General features: G+C 44.3%; 1 protein-coding gene across 2 annotated transcripts in view; it reads left to right on the forward strand.

Annotated features, from left to right (window-relative positions):
- Positions 1-22,777, forward strand: part of plxna1b (plexin A1b) — a 268,336-nt gene that overhangs the window by 239,762 nt on the left and 5,797 nt on the right. For both annotated transcript variants that reach the window (XM_062997386.1, XM_062997387.1), the window contains exons 22-31: positions 3,885-4,141; positions 8,083-8,149; positions 13,345-13,491; positions 15,946-16,105; positions 16,201-16,304; positions 17,761-17,857; positions 19,270-19,460; positions 20,090-20,259; positions 22,235-22,447; positions 22,549-22,699. In XM_062997386.1, the coding sequence (XP_062853456.1) occupies positions 3,885-4,141; positions 8,083-8,149; positions 13,345-13,491; positions 15,946-16,105; positions 16,201-16,304; positions 17,761-17,857; positions 19,270-19,460; positions 20,090-20,259; positions 22,235-22,447; positions 22,549-22,699 (1,557 nt within the window). The remainder of the gene's footprint in view (positions 1-3,884; positions 4,142-8,082; positions 8,150-13,344; positions 13,492-15,945; positions 16,106-16,200; positions 16,305-17,760; positions 17,858-19,269; positions 19,461-20,089; positions 20,260-22,234; positions 22,448-22,548; positions 22,700-22,777) is intronic.

Consider the following 22,777-nt stretch of genomic DNA (forward strand, 5'->3'; position numbering starts at 1 on the left):
CGGCAATCAGGTGAGGAGTACAAAGATAAGTGTGTCATGCCTACAGTCAAGCATGGTGGTGGGAATGCCATGGTCTGGGGCTGCATGAGTGCAGCAGGTGTTGGGGAGTTACATTTCATTGAGGGACACATGAACTCCAATATGTACTGTGAAATACTGAAGCAGAGCATGATCCCCTCCCTCCGGAAACTGGGTCGCAGGGCAGTGTTCCAGCATGATAATGACCCCAAACACACCTCTAAGACGACCACTGCTTTATTGAAGAGGCTGAGGGTAAAGGTGATGGACTGGCCAAGCATGTCTCCAGACCTAAACCCAATAGAACATCTTTGGGGCATCCTCAAGCGGAAGGTGGAGGAGCGCAAAAAGTCTCGAATATCCGCTAGCTTCGTGATGTCGTCATGGAGGAGTGGAAAAGCATTCCAGTGGCAACCTGTGAAGCTCTGGTAAACTCCATGCCCAGGAGAGTTAAGGCAGTTCTGGGAAATAATGGTGGCCACACAAAATATTGACACTTCAGGAACTTTCACTAAGGGGTGTACTCACTTTTGTTGCCGGTGGTTTAGACATTAATGGCTGTATATTGAGTTATTTTGAGGGAAGAATAAATTTACACTGTTATATAAGCTGCACACAGACTACTTTTCATTGTGTCAAAGTGTCATTTTGTCAGTGTTGTCCCATGAAAAGATATACTTAAATATCTGCAGAAATGTGAGGGGTGTACTCACTTTTGTGATACACTGTATATATATATATATATATATATATATATATAATTATACACAATTATACACAGACATTTATATATACACTTATGTTTACATATATATTACACACACATACATATATATACAGTATATGTGTGTGTATATATTTTATTTTTTATGTATAAAATTATACACACAGACATGTACATATACACACATTTATGTTTACTTATATATAACACCCACACACACACACACCTCCTTCTATTGCTCCGTGGTCTAGTTCCGATGCTCACGTGCCCACTGTTGGCGCTTTTGGTGGTGTGCAGGGGTCGGCATGGGCACCCTGACTGGTCTGTAGCTATGCAGCCCCATATGCAACAAACTGCAATGCACTGTGTATTCTTACACCTTTCTATCAGAACCAGCATTAACTTCTTCAGCAATCTGAGATACAGTAGCTCGTCTGTTGTATCGGACCACACGTGCCAGGCTTCGCTCTTGCCTTGGTCGCCCATGACCCTGTCGCGGGTTAACCACTGTTCCTTCCTTGGACCACTTTTGATAGATCGTGACCACTGTAGACCGGAAACACCCCACAAATCCTTACACTTGTTAATTTTTCCTGCTTCTAACACATCAACTTTGAGGATAAAATGTTCACTTGCTGCCAAATATATCCCACCCACTAACAGGTGCCGTGATGAAGAGATAATCAGTGTTATCCACTTTACCTGTCAGTGGTCATAATGTTATGCCTGGTCGGTGTATATATATATGCTCATCATTTCATTGGTGGATCATTCTCAGCATTGTAATGACATGACATACTGATATGTGTGTATCGGGTGCAGCAGTGTTGTTGGGATTTTTAACCACATTGACGTCAGTACATGTTTAATTACAAGCCGTGCTATAGGACAGTACATACAAACAGAATTTAAAAGCCCCAACAACACTCCTGCACCTGCTACACTCAGAACACACACTGGCATGTCATTACGATGTTAGCGTCAGCACAGTGCTGAGAATGCTTTTCCATCCAAATGTCATCTGATATGTGGGGGTCCCCCGACAGGCACAGAATCCTTACTGGATCTGCAGGCAGCTCCCGATGTACTGCGGCGGAATGGCAGGCACGCAATAACAGTCCTGCATTCACATAAATAGCAATCTCACGCTTCCTAATTGCTAGACTAGGTGTGCTGCATTGGATTTCGACTTATATCTCTAGTGGAATCAGCTCTTGTGCTATATGGATCAATTTCTTATTATGCTGTTATACCGAGTTGCAATCCCGGTCTCCCCCCTCCAGAGACCCGCGCGTATTTCTGCATAAACGCTGGCTGAAAGATAGCGGCGCTTTCTTCCACCGACTCACTTTCCAAGCTGTTAGGATGGGGCAGCTGCTCTGTACGTGTCGTCTCATTCCCCCTGTGTATACGTGCCTCTAAGATGTTGTGTACGATGCAAAATGGGCGGCGTAGATCACTAATCTTCTAAAGTCTCCACCAGGATGGTTTTAGTGCTTTTAACATTTTTTTTCCACACTAAATTGAATAAAATCTTCACATTGTGTTAAACAATTCAGTATAAGCCTACAAGGCCCAAAACAGGATAATAGGGTTTTTTTTCCTCCCCCCTAAGTCTGAATTACATTACCTGAAACTTGAGCTCAGCATTGTGGAGATGAACCAATGGGGATGGACCATTGCACACAGTGGGTTTCTTCTAGATCTCCATAGACTAAATACTGTGGTGTGAATCCACTATTAATTCTGAGCTTTTCTTGGGCAAAGGTTACATCTCGGGTTTGTTTTTACTTCTGAGGACCAACCTTAAAAATGCAAAGGCAAAAAAAATGTGAGGAAAAAATTACGCCTTTAAAGCAAGTGTTAAGGGTCGCCACAGCAGATCATCATGGTTTCCATCTTGGCCTTCATGCTGTTCTTCAATGGTCAGGACTCTCCCAGGACCACTACAGAGCAGGTATTATTTGGGTGGTGGATCATTCTCAGCACTGCTGTGCCACTGACATGGTGGTGGTGTGTTAGTGTGGGTTGTGCTGGTATGAGCGGATGAGACACAACAATGCTGATGGAGTTTTTAGTCCACCAATAGTTCACCAACCAAAAATATCCAGCCAACAGTGCTCTGTGGGCAGCGTCCTGTGACCACTGATGACGGTCTAGAAGATGACCAACTCAAACAGCAGCAATAGATGAGCGATCGTCTCTGACTAGGTAGGAGTGTCTAATAGAGTGGACAGTGAGTGGACACGGCATTTAAAAACTCCAGCAGTGCTGCTGTGTCTGATCCACTCATACCAGCACAACACACTAACGCATCACCACCATGTCAGTGTCACTGCAGTGCTGAGAATGATACACCACCTAAATAATACCTGCTCTGTGGTGGTCCTGACCATTGAAGAACAGTCTGTGTGAATAGTTCTAATATTGTATTGATCTATAAATAGATTGACCCACAGTTAGTTAATTCCGTGGGTGCGACACGACAGTATTGGCAATGCTAAATGCTAAATCAGACAATCCTGTTTTATGCGGAATATCTGGATCTTAAATATGTAGTGTATTATAAGACCACAGTGTATTGATTATTTATTGTAGTTGTCGATACTGTTCTTCGTTTTATTGTTTCATTGTTTTCGCTGCTCATTACTTCATATTAAATGCAGCATAACAGCGTGCAGGACTGGATTGTTCAACGAGCGAAAAATAGCCCATTAGCAACCCAAGAATGCGATAGATCAGTCATGCTAGAATCCGTTTAATACAGACTTTATTTAAGCAGCGTGAGGAATCCTGGCTTTATTATGCTGACGAGTTCAAAGTGTTGCCAGCCTTTTTGCTCCATGAAGCTGGCTGCAAAAGCCAAATGTTCTGGCTTATTAGCTAGACCGGGTCGATCCGTATGAAGAAGAAAAACAAGCACGCTCCAAGCTGAAGACTAAAGAACGATAAAATCTAAATCTAATGAGCGTCAAGAATAAATCAGTCATAGCAAGTCAGCTATGAAAGACACAAAATCAGTATCTAGGATGGAAGATGGAGACCCGGACAATCCAAACAAACAAATTGATTCCCGAAGTGTCCTGAATAGTGCTGTAATCATTAAACCGATGCATCACTTTCTACTCTTCTTTCCTATCAGGTCCCGGCTAACGTGGAGAAAGCATTGACGTTGTTCGGCCAGCTGCTAACCAAGAAACACTTTCTCCTGACATTCATCCGCACCCTGGAGGCCCAGCGCTCCTTCTCCATGCGTGACCGGGGCAATGTGGCCTCGCTTATCATGAGTGCACTGCAGGGGGAGATGGAGTATGCCACAGGAGTGCTCAAGCAACTGCTGTCTGACCTCATCGACAAAAACCTGGAGAGCAAGAATCACCCCAAGCTGCTGCTCCGCAGGTACCCGGACCTTCCTGTTCAATATTTTGCTGTGTTACTGTGTACTGAGGGGAAAAAAAGTCTTAGGATACAGAGATAGACAGAGGCAGAGAGCTGGAGCTCTGTTATCAGCCAGCTGGACCCCTTCACAGATAATTGGCTGTGTCTGAGGGTGGGAGGGCCAAATGGATGATTGTTCTTGCACTCCTGTATAATAAACACTGTATAATCAAAAGTATTGGGACACCCCTTATTACATCTTATAATTGAATTCATGTATTTAAGCCACAACAGCTCTATTAAGAAAATTCTATGCTTCCAACTGGACAGCAACAGTTTAGGGAAGGACCTTGTCAGTTCCAGCATGACTGTGTCTCTGTGCACAAAGCAAGCTCTATAAAGACATGAAGAAAATCTTGATTTAAACACGCTCATGGCCCGGTGTCCAAATACTTTTGGCTTTATAATGTAGTTGACAGAAAAAAAAAATATATATATATATATATATATGTACATTACGCGATACACTTCGCCTCACCCGATACAACCCTCCACTGCTGACTGAGGAGCTTCACAACTGTCACATGCCCCCTCCGACACGTGCACAGTACCGACTGCCTCTTTTCACCTGCACGAAAAGGCGAGTTCATATGCGGACCAGCCTGGTGTACGGAGAGCCACACCCTGATTGACATTATTCCCCAACTCTGCGCAGGCACCATTAATCAGCCAGCAGAGGTCGTAATTGCACCAGTTATGAGGAACCCTGGTCCAGCTCATCCCACCCTGAACAATAGCCAATCATTGTTCATGTAGCAGCCCAGCCCAATCAGATGGCAGAGCTGTGATTCGATATGATGTATTTAAAATCCCAGCTCTGGTGTGCTAGCATACTTTACTGTTGTGCCACCTGAGTGGCATGCTTTTTTTATTTTGCCAAATATTTCGCTTTTTTCACAGTCCAGATTGTAATAAATCCTGAAATGTCACTGATAAACAACTCTGCTGGATATTTCCTCTCACTTTTTAGCATGTGTTGTATGTTAGCAATGAAGACTTGCTGTTTCTTGGCTGTCCGGACTGGCAGCTAAAACCCAGCCATGATTTAGCCGTGATTTAGGACAAAAGACCAGTTTGTAAATCAGTTCTGCTTGCTAAATCTGGCTCAGATGTTTTTAAACATGCTAAGCTAAACTTGGTGTGCGCTAACAGTAAAAAAAAAAAACACAAAAAAAAAACATCCAAACTTCTAATTCTAATTCAGTTTTCTGATTCACCTCATCACACTGCTATATTTTTGTAAAATATTTTATAGTACGGCTAAGTAAAAAACAACCACACACAAGCAGTAAACTGCCAAAGGAGGTTAACACAGCCGAGGAGCTCTGCCATCACTCATGGGATTTTGCCTCATCAAAAAATGTAGTTTGCCAAATATTTCGCTTTTTTCACGGTCCAGATCGTAATAAATCCTGAGATTTCACTGATAAACAACTCTGCTGGATATTTTCTCTCTTTTTTAGCATGTGTTGTACATTAGCAATGAGGACTTGCTGTTTCTTGGCCATTCAAACTGGCAGCTAAAACCCCAGTCATGATTTAGCCGTGATTTAGGACAAAAGATCAGTTTGTGAATCAGTTCTGACTTACACAGCTCTGAGAAACTTTGAGCTACTAGTTTGCTGTTGCTTGCCAAATCTGGCTCAGATGTTTTTAAACATGCTAAGCTAAACTTGGTGTGCACTTACAGTAAAAAAAAAAGGTAGACAGACAGACAGACAGACAGACAGACAGACAGACAGACAGGTAGGTGGATAGATAGATAGATAGATAGATAGATAGATAGATAGATAGATAGATAGATAGGTAGATAGATAGACAGACAGATAGATGATAGACAGACAGATAGATGATAGACAGACAGATAGATATATAGATAGATGTATAGACAGACAGATATATAGATAGATGGACAGACAGACAGATAGATGATAGACAGAGATATATAGATAAATGGATAGACAGACAGATATATAGACAAACAGACAAATATATAGATAGATGGACAGACAGATATATAGACAGACAGATATATAGACAGACAGATATTTAGACAGAAAGACAGACGGATAGACAGAAAGACAGACGGATATATAGGTAGATAGATAGACAGATATATAGATAGACAGACAGATATGTAGATAGATGGATAGATAGACAGACAGATATAGATGATAGATAGACAGACAGACAGACATAGACAGACAAAAAACAACCACACATAAACAGTAAACTGCCAAAGGAGGTTAACACAGCCGAGGAGCTCTGCCATCACTCATGGGATTTTGCCTCATCAAAAAATTTAGTTTGCCAAATATTTCCTGATTTTACTGATAAACAACTCTGCTGGATATTTCCTCTCTTTTTGATAATTCAGTCTCTATCATCTTTTTTTACACATTTTCATTTAATAATATTACACAAGAGCCACAGCTGTTTGTCCATGAAAAATGTATTAAACAAAAAACAAAAAACGGCCGCTTAGGTGGCACAGCGGTAAAAATACGCTAGCACACCAGAGCTGTAATTTCGAATACATCATATCGAATCTCAGCTCTGCCATCCGGCTGGGCTGGGCGGCCACATGAACAACGATTGGCTGTTGTTCAGGGATGGGATGAGCCGGACCAGGGTTCCTCATAACTGGTGCGATTACGATCTCTGCTGGCTGATTGATGGCATCTGCGCAGAGTTGGCGAATAATGCGATGATCAGGGTGTGGCTCCCCGTGGATAAGGCTGATCCGCATATGAACTCGCCTGTTTTTTGCCACCCAAAGAGGATGGATCCCTGCTGAGTCTGGTTCCTCTCAAGATTTCCTCCTGTAATTTTAAGGGAGTTTTTCTGTACCACTGTTGCCCTCGGCTTGCTACATAGGGGTTTTTGGTCTGTTGGTCCTTGCCGGCTGAGGCCGAGCGGCCACATGAACAACGACTGGCCTGTTGTTCAGATGGGCGGGACTAAGACGGATAGGGGTCTCTCTCTGTAAGACTGCTGCAATTACGACTGCTCTGCTGGCTGATTAGAGGCGCCTACACAGAGATAAGGAAAGAGTGCTCTTAGGGTGTGTCTCTCCGTACACAACGCTAGGTGGCACAACACTCGTCAATGTGTGGGTGATGAGATGCATACGGCTTGCTGCCTACGTGTCGGAGGTTAGCTTTGTTCTCCTCAGTCAGAGCAGGGATCGCCATTGGTGGAGAGAAAGCATGATGCAACTGGGCAATTGGATGCTCTAAAGGGGGAGAAAAAGGGGAGAAAATGCTCAAAAGAAAACCAAACAAAAAAATGGCTTGGCTTGTCTAATGTTTGCTCAGATTGTTTTCCCAGCATGCTCCTTTTCTCGCTCATTTGAAGTTCGAGCTGCCTGATTCATCCATTCACGAGTGAATAATTAAAAAGAAAGAAAGGAAAAAAAGGAAACAGTTTACCTCACTTTCTTCTTTTCGCGCTCGCTCTCTCCCTCCCTTCGTTAACAGATTAGCGCTAATAAAGTCCGCTAATTGCTTTGACTGTTAATTAGCTTCATTGCCGAGGACCGGCGTGAGAGGTTGTTATTACGGCAGGTTTCTGCTCAACCAGAATTACTCTAATTGTTACGTCTTTCTAATGAGGATTGGTGGTTTGCTTCTGAGCGAAGGAAGGAAATAAGGAATGGGTTCGGGTAACGTCGTTCGTTTATTTGGGTGCGTGTCGGTTAGCCGGCTCGGTAACACTGTGTTAAGTCGTAAGTCTTAAGCTTATTGCTGTCATCTGAACGGGCGAGCTAAACGGGCGGATATTCTCAGGAGACGCCACACACAAAGTGTTTAGCGGTCCTGAAGCGAGCACTTACGTGTTTTCTTGAACCTTCGAATGATGTTTATCTGATATTAATTTCTCTCCCTTTTCTCTCATTGTAGGACGGAGTCTGTGGCTGAGAAAATGCTGACGAATTGGTTCACCTTCCTCCTGAACAAGTTTCTGAAGGTGTGGCTTTGTGTTCCAGTGTGTAAAAGTGTTATAAAACGTGTGTGTGTTGTGTATTCAGAGGGTGTGAGAGAACATGACAGCTTGAGATCCTTCATGTTTGCTTATCCTCTGCTGACCTTGGGTGTCTTGCAAAGGCTTCTGGGAGATTGAGTTCACTGACAGAACTGAGTCTGCCATATGTCCCTGGCAGCGAGACTTCCTCTGGCTCGTACCCATCAGCCGTTACACATACCCGTGCAGCCAGGACTCTTTCTTGACTTCCAAAATGCCAAATTATTACATTTATTTAGAAAACGGACCAGCCAGATGCTTGTAGGAGTCACTAATTAAAAGGGAGTGAGAACATAAAATGATATTTAATGATGCTTAAGATCAGTTTGATTGATTCCACGTCACTTTGATGTTTAATCCACCTTAAAAAGTTAATTCGGGCGCTCGGGTGGCTCCACTAGCCCACCATCGCTTAGATCTCAAGCTCTCCAGTTTGATGCTGAGTGATGCTATCAACCTTCCAACAGGCACAGTGGGCTGTGTCTGAGGGAGGAAGTGTGAAGGGGTGAGCTATACGCAGTACAGCTTTTTGTCGGGTGTAGACTCAGAAGTAGCCGTGACTGCACTTGTGTCTGGAGATTTGGGTACTAGGCTGCACAGCATGACTGAAGTTATGGCTGCCTGCTCCTGCTAGAATCCATGGTTCTAAATCCCAACAGTGCTATCAGCCGGTCGGGCACGTTCATACAGTCATGATGTCTCCAGGGGCAGGCTGAGGCGCTGTGATGGTTTGGTGTCCTGTCCGGGGTGTTACTGCATTGTGCCCAGACCGATTGTGACCCTGTGCTGGATAAATTGATGGTAAAATATGGAAATAAAAGAACATGATTGTGACTCTTCTGTCCTCCTTCACCGCATCCATAAACATCTTCTATCGCCTTCTTCTCCCCAGCACCCTTCTCATCATAGAACTCTCATCCCTCTTCTGCACATGCCCAGATCATCTCAATCTGGCCTCCTTAAATATGTCATCAAAACATCATACCTGCACTGTCCCTCAAATACACTTGATCTTTGTCCATACTATTATATCTATCTATCTGTCTCTGTCTGTCTGTCTGTCTATCTATCTATCTATCTATCTATCTATCTATCTCTCTATATATGTGTGTCTGTGTGTGTGTGTGTGTGTGTCTGTCTGTGTGTGTATATGATGTTTTGAAGATATATTTAAGAAAGGCCAGACTGAGATGATCTGGGCATGTGCAGAAGAGGGATGAGAGTATACTATCAACACTATTGATTGACCAACAGCTTAAAATATTGGTACTGGTCAGCACGGTGGCTCACTGGGTAGCACTGTCCCCTCACAGCAAGAACGTCCTGGGTTCAATTCTCAAGTGGAGCGGTCCGGGTCCTTTTTTGTGGACTCTCCATGTCTGGGTATTATTTGGGAGTTCCAGTTTCCTCCCTTGGTCCAAAGACATGCAGTCAGGTTAATTGGTGGTACTAAATTGTCCATGACTGTGTTTGACAATAAATTTGTGGAGTGGCACGGTGTCTAAGTGGGTTGCACAGTCGCCTCACAGGATTCGATCCCCAGGTGGGGCGGTCTGGGTCCTTTCTGTGTGGAGTTTGCATGTTCTCCCCGTGTCTGGGTATCATCCGGGAGCTCCGGTTTCCTCCCGTGGTCCAAAGACGTGCAGTCAGGTTAATTGGTGATACTAAATTGTCCATGATTGTGTTTGAGTGTCTAAAACACTCTCCATCAGTCAGATCAAATCAGTCAGATCTTAAGTGTCTGTGTGGTCCCCCTTGCGTCCTCATTATGTTATTTTGTGATATTGGGACACTTTTTTAAAGCTGTTCTTTGTACGTAGACCTTTGGCTGGGAAAGTAAAAAGGCTCACCCAGACAGTGTCAGATTGTGTTTGTGTCTGTCTCCTGTCTGTTGTTGCTCATCAACAGCTGTCTGTTTAATTAGCCACGATACTAACGAGCCAGACGAGGCGGTGACATATGGAGGGAAGTGGGGAGAAACCGGCGAGAGACTCAGTGGGTTCTGATGCCACCGAGGGGCTGAATGTGTTTTGGGAAACACTTTGATGGCATTTCTGCTGACTTTGTTGTTAATTAGCTAGGAGAACCTCAGGTTCAGTAGACGCCGACAAAGTAGGCACGATGTGATTAATTATTAGCCCTCGTTGACTTAATCGTCGTTAATTAATCGTGGATAATTGTGGCTGCCGATACGCACTCTGTCTGGTGCGGGTTTGTCCTCGTATGATGACGGAGGCTCCGTTAGCGGTTGTGAGAGAACGCGCAGGGCGGTGAAAACAATAGAACGGAGGTGAAAAAGACACCAGAGGGCCGAGGTAAAGACCGGTCACCGGGGAGAACGGGACAGAACGGTGGAGTCGAGTGAAAGATGAGAGGCGGTAGCGCGTAGGTAGGAATGATTGAGAAAAGTGAGAAAGCGAGCGGCGGCTTCAGCTCTTGTCTCATTGCCGCTTTGACACATTTCATGCTCTGAAGTGCTTCTCCAGCACTTTCCTCCACAGTCATTAGCCTTCTATTAACCCCTCCATCAATCGGCTCCCGCCTCCTTTCGCACGCGATCCGCCGCTCATTCAGACTGGCTCTGGGCTCTTTTTGCGCAGAATACAGAGTACTCAGGGGGGTACGGAGGCTTGTGCTGCGTTCGCCCTGTTTTTTTTGTTGTTTTTTTGTTTCCCTGACTGGAGGAATTACTCACGAGTCCTGGAGGACTCTTTTGATAGATGCGTCCTGAGAGTTGATGTTAAACTCGGGCACAGAGCCCCTCAGTAGCCGCTCACCTTGCAGCTCCAAACAAAGGATACAAGCGTAGATGTGAGCGGCAGGAATCGTTAATCCAGAACAAAGATAGAGGTCTACAGAACATCAGGGATCTTCTTTTGCTTTAGTGCGCTATGAAAGAATAGCAGAAACACTGAAGCAGCAGAATTTACAGTCAGTTTTCTTTTTTTTTTTTTTTGAGTCTGTGTTCTTGGAGTGAGTGTGTGTTGTAAACTAATTAGCTTTTTATACACCTCCTGTTCCTTCCATTGGAAAACAGTTAAAGTGCCGAGAGCCTCTGATAGCCCTCAGTACAATTTAGGAGGCGTTCAGAGCAATGCTTAAACAGGAGCGCTGCAGAGAGGGGCAGGTGTACTCTAACCACATCCACCCAGATTAAAAACGTGGACTAGTGTGTGTGCTTTACATCCGAATGTGTGCCAAAATTCACTTGACTGCTTCCTTATTAGGACTACTCACGGTACCACATTTGGCACAGTTCCGCAGTTTCTTGACTCAACCCTTCTATTTTTATTCTGGGATTGGGACCAGCACTTAGAGCACATTGTCAAGTGCACCTCCCAGTGGCTAGGCCTGGGTAACAAAACCCCCAATCGTGTATGTGTAGACACCCGGCTGGCTGATAGCACCGCTGAGATTCGAACATCGCACCTCAGGATTAGTGGACTAGCAGACAAGCGTAATAGCCCACTGCACCACCTGGGCATCATGTGCCTGAATACAGTAAATACCAGAAACATAAAAGATGTGGATTACAATGTAGGCAACTGTACTAGTATTCAGAAGGTTGCTGGTTCAAGCCACACCACCTCCAAGTTGCCACTGTTGGGCTCCTGTGCAAGGCCCTCAACCATCAATTGCTTGTATTGTATTCAATCGTAATTGGATAAAGACATCTGCTAAATGCTGCAAATGTATGTAAAAGTAAATGCTGGTGAATACAATTCTGAAGAAATTGCCTGAATGTGCTGGGAACTGAGCATATCCAAACGGGGTGTAAATGTATGTAAAAGTAAATGGTACTGGCATCTGCAATTTATTTTTTTTAAAAACAGACCCATGTTGTCATCAGAAATGACTGTGGGGGGCCAAAAGTCTGAGACCACTAGTAAAAAATTGTGCTGGGGAATTGAGCATATCCAAAACTGGAAGAATATTTTTTCCCATATAGCACTGGTTTGAAAATCTTAGTTTCCTAATGATCATGTAAATATGTTCTTTAGTTTAATCATTAATTTATTTGTTGTCTGTTTTACTAATGTTTTATTTGAAAACACTCTGGACAGGTTGCCAGTCCCTCACCAAACACACACACAGGGCAATTTATTAGTAACTCCAATTATATCCAATATAGAATTTAGAAGAGTAGAATCTTTGTCTCTATACACAGGTACAATGGAATTTTGTATGGCATCTGTCCAATAAAGGTAGTTGCAGCAGTAGAGGGGGGAAAAGTTGCAGTAAAAATCACATTTTCTTTTTTTAAAACAGACCCATGTTTTCATTGGAAATGACTGTGGGGGGCCAAAAGTCTGAGGCCATTAGTAAAATTTTACTAATTTGAATTGTTATCAAAGTAAATACAATATTTTACAATACACAGTGATGGAGTTCAGTCTCTCTGTAGAGATACAATCCTGAAGAAGTTGCCAGAATGTGCAGGGGAATTGAGTATATCCAAAACTGGAAGGTTTTTTTTTTTATCTCCCACTGGTTTGCAAATCTTTAGTTTCCTAATGGCCATATAAATATGATCGTTCATTCATTCATTTAGTCATTAAGCGTTTTACCGCCACAGTATTTGATTCAGGGTCACAAATCACTGGGCGAAAGGTAGGAAACACTCTGGACAGGTTGCCAGTCCCTTACAAAACACACATACAGGGTAATTTTTTAGTACCTCCAATTATATCCACTTTAGAACATACAATAATAGAATCTTTATTGTCTCTATACACATGTACAATGAATTCTTGTATGATATCTGTCCAATAGAGGTAGCCATAAAAATCACAAAGAATTAAATATAACCTCCCGGTGGAAACCCACATGGACACTTGGAGAACATGCAAACTCCACAACAAAAGAAGAAGGACCCAAGACTTTCTCACTTAGAGGCAACCCACCAAGAAATTCGTGCTGCCATGTAAATATGTGGATTCCAATTGTTATCCTGGCACAATGATGGCATTTTCAAACCTCTGGTATCACCAGGTTCACAGCTACAGTCTAGTAGAGGCTTAGAGCTGCAGTGCAGAGGTGCAGTACAGTTTGTGGCTGGTACCTTGACATAAAAAGCACTGTGTGTGTGTGATCACTGCTCTGTTAATGCTCTGTTAACGTATGTTTGCCTCTGTGTACAGGAGTGTGCCGGCGAGCCTCTCTTCATGCTGTACTGTGCCATGAAGCAGCAGATGGAGAAAGGGCCGATAGACGCCATCACCGGGGAGGCACGCTACTCTCTGAGCGAAGACAAGCTGATCAGACAGCAGATCGACTATAAGACCCTGGTCAGTAGCTTCACAGTGGGGGACCGGAACAGCGGTGCCTCTTCAGACACGGCTGGCGCTGCATGTTAAAGCCGCCGGCGCGTCGATAGCACATCAGTCTAGGCTTTGATTTCAGATTATGCCTGTGCTACTGCTAGTCTGCTAGCTCTATAATGCAGTGCTGTGAAACAAGTAACCACGCTGTTTCGGGGTTTCATCCTCGAACATCTGTAACTCACTCACAGTACAACATGTGGCCAAAAGTATTCGGACACCTGTAGGGAGTAGGGAGCGACGCTTCATCACCACACCGGAAGCTGGCTATAACATTTACCCATTGCGTGTGTTGCGGGTTTTATATACAGTGTATCACAATAGTGAGTACACCCCTCACATTTCTGCAAATATTTCATTATATCTTTTCATGGGACAACACTATAGACATGAAACTTGGATATAACTTAGAGTAGTCAGTGTACAACTTGAATAGCAGTGTAGATTTACTGTCTTCTGAAAATAACTCAACACACAGCCATTAATGTCTAAATGGCTGGCAACATAAGTGAGTACACCCCACAGTGAACATGTCCAAATTGTGCCCAAAGTGTCAATATTTTGTGTGACCACCATTATTATCCAGCACTGCCTTTACCCTCCTGGGCATGGAATTCACCAGAGCTGCACAGGTTGCTACTGGAATCCTCTTCCACTCCTCCATGATGACATCACGGAGCTGGTGGATGTTAGACACCTTGAACTCCTCCACCTTCCACTTGAGGATGCGCCACAGGTGCTCAATTGGGTTTAGTCCATCACCTTTACCTTCAGCTTCCTCAGCAAGGCAGTTGTCATCTTGGAGGTTGTTTTTGGGGTCGTTATCCTGTTGGAAAACTGCCATGAGGCCCAGTTTTTGAAGGGAGGGGATCATGCTCTGTTTCAGAATGTCACAGTACATGTTGAAATTCATGTTTCCCTCACTGAACTGCAGCTCCCCAGTGCCAGCAACACTCATGCAGCCCAAGACCATGATGCTACCACCACCATGCTTGACTGTAGGCAAGATACAGTTGTCTTGGTACTTCTCACCAGGGCGCCGCCACACATGCTGGACACCATCTGAGCCAAACAAGTTTATCTTGGTCTCGTCAGACCACAGGGCATTCCAGTAATCCATGTTCTTGGACTGCTTGTTTTCAGCAAACTGTTTGCTGGCTTTCTTGTGCATCAGCTTCCTTCTGGGATGACGACCATGCAGACCGAGTTGATGCAGTGTGCGGCGTATGGTCTGAGCACTGACAGGCTGACCTCCCACGTCTTCAACCTCTGCAGCAATGCTGGCAGCACTCATGTGTCTATTTTTTAAAGCCAACCTCTGGATATGATGCCGAACACGTGGACTCAACTTCTTTGGTCGACCCTGGCGAAGCCTGTTCCGAGTGGAACCTGTCCTGGAAAACCGCTGTATGACCTTGGCCACCATGCTGTAGCTCAGTTTCAGGGTGTTAGCAATCTTCTTATAGCCCAGGCCATCTTTGTGGAGAGCAACAATTCTATTTCTCACATCCTCAGAGAGTTCTTTGCCATGAGGTGCCATGTTGAATATCCAGTGGCCAGTATGAGAGAATTGTACCCAAAACACCAAATTTAACAGCCCTGCTCCCCATTTACACCTGGGACCTTGACACATGACACCAGGGAGGGACAACGACACATTTGGGCACAATTTGGACATGTTCACTGTGGGGTGTACTCACTTATGTTGCCAGCTATTTAGACATTAATGGCTGTGTGTTGAGTTATTTTCAGAAGACAGTAAATCTACACTGCTATACAAGCTGTACACTGACTACTCTAAGTTATATCCAAGTTTCATGTCTATAGTGTTGTCCCATGAAAAGATATAATGAAATATTTGCAGAAATGTGAGGGGTGTACTCACTTTTGTGATACACTGTATATATATATACTGTATATATGGACAGGTTGTTGCGAGTCATGAGTCGAGTTAGAGTCATTTGAAACGTGTCCAAGTCGAGTCTGAAGTGCGATACAGTAGAGATCAAAATGTCACACCAGCAGTGAAACCCTTTCTGTACAAATGACAGCCATACCTCCCTCTCTCAGGCACATCTCATTATGCCTTTTGAATGCCCAGCCAGATCTATAGCGCTGCATGAGATTTGAACTGGAACTCCAGAGCCGGAGATCTTCAAGGCTGCCTGGCTAAGTGTCAGGGCGCTGAATTCTCTGTATTATAAGATGAATGCTTTCAGCCGTCAGGTAGCAGCAGTTAAGCTTTGATTAGTGCTGGTGGACAATATTTTATAAATGATTAATGAGGATCTTAAGCTCTTTCCGAAAGGCTTTTCATATTGAAATAGGCTTATTCATAGCAGCAGTTCAGTCTAAACTCTGATGTCAGTAGAATTGCCTGTAATTAGAGCTTGAAGTCTGATTATCCTGCTCTGTATGCAGACCCTGCACTGCGTCAACCCCGAGAACGAAAACGCCTCCGAGGTGACGGTCAAATGCCTGAACTGTGACACCATCACTCAGGTGAAAGAGAAGCTGCTGGACGCTGTTTACAAGGGCAGCCCGTACTCTCAGAGACCCAAGGCGGGGGACATGGATCTGGGTAAGTTCGATCTCCTGTCGCCTCAGAGCCGATGAATGCGAACGATCACGTACGATCTGATTCTCACTTCTCCTGACTTGTGCCTGTTTGTGTAGAATGGCGGCAGGGCAGAATGGCCAGGATCATCCTCCAAGACGAAGACGTCACCACGAAAATCGACAACGACTGGAAGCGCCTCAACTCCCTCGCTCACTACCAGGTAACCACGTTCACGTTCAGTCAGATTTCCGTACGAACCAAGTGTGTAAAACTGTCACAACCGAGGCCCTCGGACGACCGGATTGCTATGGCAACACGGTTCCAACACCCTAGCATCCTAGGATGCTGCCAGGTAACCATAGCAACACTCCTAAGGAAAGCACTAGCAACAACACAGCCTTCACTCCAAGACCTGGCTCTATTGCAGGACTGATCAGCGTGGCAGGAACCTGGCGGGGTTTCATGAATGAACCGCATGAGCTTGGCTGACTTATCACCGTGTAAAAATAATTCCAACCTCTACAAATCTTAAATAATTTCCCTTTTCTCCCAATTTAGTCATATCCAGTTCCCCAGTTGTATCTCCGCTACTGCTCATGACCCTGACAGAGGAGGGCCATACCTAACACACACCCCCTTTGACACGTGTGCACTAGCCAACCGCTTCTATTTACCTGCACGATGTGGGTTCACACTGGGATCAGTATCGTGTATGGAGAGTCATGCACTGCTTTCCATTATTCGCCATTTTTAACAGGTGCCATCGACCGGCCAACAGAGGCCGCATTTTAGCCTGCACACCCACCCTCAGACACAGCCAATCATGTCTGTGTAGGTGCCCGGTCGGCTGATAGCAAAGCTGAGATTTAAACTCAAAAGCTTGAGATCTCAGCAGTGATAGGCTAGCATGTTTTACTGCTCTTCCACCCAAACGCCCCATGTTAATTCGGTTTCCTCCCACAGTCCAAAAACATGCAGTCAAGTTAATTGAAGACACTGAATTGCACTATAGGTGAATGGGTGGGTGTGTGTGTGTCTGCCCTGCAATGGACTGGCGCCCCGTCCAGGGTGTTACTGGAAAAAAAGCTGGGATAGGCTCCAGCACCTACCCTCAACCCTAATTGGATAATTGGTTTACACAGTGAGTGAGTGAGTATTTTTTATTCATCTCAAACATTAAACTGTGTGATTACTAAAACCTTTAGGATGGAGCAGTGTTCTAATACATTACCCCATCACAGCCAAGGCCAAGCTATCCATGTCTTTAAGCCCTGAAAGTCTAACAAGACATGGTTTGACTAGTTGTGTGCAAAGGAGCTCCAGTTGCCTACACTGAACCCTGGTCTCAACCTGACTCAACACTTTTGGGATGAATTAAACTTTGATTACAAGCCAGGTCTTCTCTTCCAACATCAGTACATGACCTCATTTACTCTATTGACTGAATGAGCACAGATTCCCACAGACTTCAAAATCTTGTAGAAATGCCTCCCAGAGAAGTTGATAATATTAGAGCTATAAAGGAAAGAGGGAGCAATTCAATATAAATACTGATGGTTTTGGAATGGATTGTCCAACAAGCTCATAGTCAGGTGTCCCAATACTTCTGTCCATACTTCTGTGTAACTTTAATAGTTTCGAACTCTCATCTCTTTTTCTTTTCTTCTCGTGTGTAGGTGATGGACGGCTCGGTGATGGCTTTGGTCCCTAAGCAAAACTCTGCCTATAACATCTCCAACTCCTCGACATTCACCAAGTCCCTCAGCAGATACGGTACAGGTTCTTGGCTCGTCTTATCTTTTCACTTAAATGTGCACGATATCTCAGTGTCTTGTCAGTTTCTGTGCCGTTAAGGGGAATTAGGGAACGTTTTCAAGACCTGACTTGTGTTTCCATATATTTATGAGTTAAACATTGACTTAGTTGACCCAAGTCGGCACATTTTTTATCATTTATTTAAGAGCTCGATATCTCGGCGCTGGTAGACTAGCATGTTTACTGCAAACCTGGTGTACCGACTCTCGGCTGAGAACAGCCTGTTTACCTCTTCACTGGTGACATGCAGTGGCGTGATTTGATTGTAAGGACCCTGGTTGGTAGCTCAAGGCAGGCCAGTGATAGCTCAGTGGTTAAGGTACTGGACTAGTAAACAGAAAGTTGCCGGTTCACCCTCAATTGCTCATTGTGTTCCGCTCACTGTGTGAGTCGCTTTTAATAAAAGCGTCTGCTAGATGCTGAGATGTAAATGTACAGAAGTTGAGGTGACGATCAGTGCGTGACTCTCCGTGACTCATGTGTCAGGCAGAAACACCCTCCTCAGACACATTTGAGGTCTCCAGCAGCAGAAGACAAATTGGCTGTGCTAAAAGGGTAGAAAATGGGCAGAAAATACATAAATAAAATAGCAATAAATAAATTCATAGTAGCTGCAACAGTTTTGATGTAAATCAATGGACCTGGCAGAAGTGATGAATGTGGAAAACTTACTACAAATTCCAAACTATCTTCTGAAGAAGCTTGGCACACAAACCTTTTGGTCACAAGCTTTATAAATTAGGCTTCCATGACTAGGCAGTTCAGCACGTGCCTAAGTTCACCATGTGCAATTTTGTGGTGTAAAGCTAACTAGCTTTCATGATTTGGCTGGGATCCTTGGCTCTTGCTCAAATCCCTGCTTTTGTGTTCCAAAATCTGGTGTCCCACTTGATATAAAGAGAAGAAGCTACATTGTGTGGCACCATTGTGTGCCAAATGCCTGTCTCCATCAGGCATGTTCTGGTTGACTGTTCCAGGTATCTACAGGAGTGGCAAAGACTTGCTTTTCCCCAAACCATGAGAGAAGTACTCAAACTCTTTACTAATATAAAACTGAGGAGTCACATATGAAGATAGACAAAACAGAACAAGAAAGACTATGATTTGATCTATAAGAAAAAGAAAATATTCAGTGATCCTGCCATGAATGTGACCAATGTGTTGACATGGCGTTAAACCAATCAATAAATAACCAAAATCTGGTGCAAAGCATTTTTATAAAAGTCTAGGCTGTAAATGATATGATGTTTGGGTGTCCACATACTTTTGACAGTGTAGTTATCATTTAAGCATGTAATTATTTGAACCAAAGCAAGGTTTCTAATGGAAAACCATGATGTGCCTCTCATGTCTCCACTTCTCCCTTACAGAAAGTATGTTGAGGACAGCCAGCAGTCCGGACAGTCTCCGCTCAAGGACCCCCATGATCACTCCGGATCTGGAGAGCGGAACCAAGCTGTGGCATCTGGTAAAGAACCACGATCATTCGGACCAGCGAGAGGGAGACCGTGGAAGCAAGATGGTCTCTGAAATCTACCTGACACGCCTGCTCGCGACCAAGGTAGCTACCCCCCCCGGCGCTCACACAGGCCTGTGTTCCTGTCTTAAGCCTGGATTTTCGGTGTCTTCTGTGCAGCTTCTCTCCATGGCCGGGCCGTGTTGACCTTTGCGTGTAAAAGGCTAGTCCCAGATTAACATTTAGCAGCAGGTCTGGTCTGACACGCACCACTGTATCTTAATTAGACTGGTGACCTTTGCTTATCGAGCTGTTTTGGGAAAAAGAAACCCGGCTTTTTGGCTCATCTGCGCTCCTATCTCCTGACAGTACAGATCTCTTATTGAGATGTCTCTGCATTAACCGTTTAGAAGTCACCCTTTCCGTAATCCTCCCGCCCCTGGGGGTGCTATTTAATCGGTGACTGTACGTGGAGCTTCCACTAGCATAAGATGTTGTTTTTTCTAGCTGGCTTATGGGTTAACCGACATGGACATTGGATCGATTGACTGATCCTGTGTGCTTTGCTGTTGTCCTGCTCTCACACTATAGCAGGTTAAACTCTGAGGTTTTGGGAACGAGCTGCCAGGTCGAGTCGCGTGTGTTGGGAGAAAAGAATCTGTATATTTCAGAATTTGCAGTGTAGTGCTGTATTCCTACGCATGGAGCTTTACTTTGAATTCTCTGTGTGATAGGGCACGCTGCAGAAGTTTGTAGACGACCTGTTTGAGACCATCTTCAGCACAGCTCACAGAGGCAGTGCACTTCCTCTTGCTATCAAGTACATGTTTGATTTCCTGGATGAGCAGGCCGACAAACACCAGATAACAGATCCAGACGTCCGGCACACGTGGAAGAGCAACTGGTATGTGTGTGTGTGTGTCTATCTGCGTGCAAGTTCTAGATGTTTTTTTTTCTCTATCTTGCTATTTTTTTAGCAGTTGAGGTGCTTTCTAAATACACCACATAGCTTGCATAAGGTTACCTATATATATATATATACAGTGTATCACAAAAGTGAGTACACATTTCCCTCACATTTCTGCAGATATTTAAGTATATCTTTTCATGGGACAACACTGACAAAATGATTCTTTGACACAATGAAAAGTAGTCTGTGTGTAGCTTATATAACAGTGTAAATTTATTCTTCCCTCAAAATAACTCAATATACAGCCATTAATGTCTAAACCACCGGCAACAAAAGTGAGTACACCCCTTAGTGAAAGTTCCTGAAGTGTCAATATTTTGTGTGGCCACCATTAGTTCCCAGAACTGCCTTAACTCTCCTTGGCATGGAGTTTACCAGAGCTTCACAGGTTGCCACTGGAATGCTTTTCCACTCCTCCATGACAACATCACGGAGCTGGCGGATATTCGAGACTTTGCGCTCCTCCACCTTCCGCTTGAGGATGCCCCAAAGATGTTCTATTGGGTTTAGGTCTGGAGACATGCTTGGCCAGTCCATCACCTTTACCCTCAGCCTCTTCAATAAAGCAGTGGTCGTCTTAGAGGTGTGTTTGGAGTCATTATCATGCTGGAACACTGCCCTGCGACCCAGTTTCCGGAGGGAGGGGATCATGCTCTGCTTCAGTATTTCACAGTACATATTGGAGTTCATGTGTCCCTCAATGAAATGTAACTCCCCAACACCTGCTGCACTCATGCAGCCCCAGACCATGGTATTCCCACCACCATGCTTGACTGTAGGCATGACACACTTATCTTTGTACTCCTCACCTGATTGCCGCCACACATGCTTGAGACCATCTGAACCAAACAAATTAATCTTGGTCTCATCAGACCATAGGACATGGTTCCAGTAATCCATGTCCTTTGTTGACATGTCTTCAGCAAACTGTTTGCGGGCTTTCTTGTGTAGAGACTTCAGAAGAGGCTTCCTTCTGGGGTGACAGCCATGCAGACCAATTTGATGTAGTGTGCGGCGTATGGTCTGAGCACTGACAGGCTGACCCCCCACCTTTTCAATCTCTGCAGCAATGCTGACAGCACTCCTGCGCCTATCTTTCAAAGACAGCAGTTGGATGTGACGCTGAGCACGTGCACTCAGCTTCTTTGGACGACCAACGTGAGGTCTGTTCTGAGTGGACCCTGCTCTTTTAAAACGCTGGATGATCTTGGCCACTGTGCTGCAGCCCAGTTTCAGGGTGTTGGCAATCATCTTGTAGCCTTGGCCATCTTCATGTAGCGCAACAATTCGTCTTTTAAGATCCTCAGAGAGTTCTTTGCCATGAGGTGCCATGTTGGAACTTTCAGTGACCAGTATGAGAGAGTGTGAGAGCTGTACTACTAAATTGAACACACCTGCTCCCTATGCACACCTGAGACCTAGTAACACTAACAAATCACATGACATTTTGGAGGGAAAATGACAAGCAGTGCTCAATTTGGACATTTAGGGGTGTAGTCTCTTAGGGGTGTACTCACTTTTGTTGCTGGTGGTTTAGACATTAATGGCTGTATATTGAGTTATTTTGAGGAAGAATAAATTTACACTGTTATAGCTGCACACAGACTACTTTTCATTGTGTCAAAGTGTCATTTTGTCAGTGTTGTCCCATGAAAAGATATACTTAAATATCTGCAGAAATGTGAGGGGTGTACTCACTTTTGTGATACACTGTAAATAAGTACTAAAATAGAATAATCAGGTATATTTAGGTAGGAATGGTACAAGGGCCAGAACTAATGTACTCCAGAATCTGTAAACTTTACATTATACGGTACTAACTTTGTCGTTTCTCTCTCTCTTTCTTCTTTCTCTTTCTTTTTTCTCTCTCTCTCTCTCTCTCTCTCTCTCTCTCTCTCTCTCTACACAGTTTGCCCTTAAGATTCTGGGTGAACGTTATAAAGAACCCTCAGTTCGTTTTCGACATTCATAAGAACAGCATCACGGATGCCTGCCTGTCTGTAGTAGCTCAGACCTTCATGGACTCGTGTTCCACATCAGAGCACAAGCTGGGCAAAGACTCGCCCTCCAATAAGCTGCTCTACGCTAAAGACATCCCCAACTACAAGAACTGGGTGGAGAGGTAAGTCCTCGCAAAGCTAAAAAGACTGTCGGACGTCAGCGGTACACATAACATTTTTTTTTTTTAAAGCAAACATAACCGTCATGTTCTCTCGCTCACAGGTATTACTCTGATATCTCTCGGATGCCAGCCATCAGTGATCAGGATATGAGCGCGTATTTGGCTGAGCAGTCTCGTCTGCACTTGAACCAGTTTAACAGCATGAGTGCCCTGCACGAGATCTACTCTTATATCACCAAGTACAAAGATGAAGTGAGTACACACGCACACACACACACACACACACACACACACACACACGTTATATTTACTTTTACATGGTTGGATTAA

Source organism: Trichomycterus rosablanca, chromosome 6 (genome assembly GCF_030014385.1).
Source record: "Trichomycterus rosablanca isolate fTriRos1 chromosome 6, fTriRos1.hap1, whole genome shotgun sequence".
Lineage (NCBI taxonomy): Eukaryota > Metazoa > Chordata > Actinopteri > Siluriformes > Trichomycteridae > Trichomycterus > Trichomycterus rosablanca.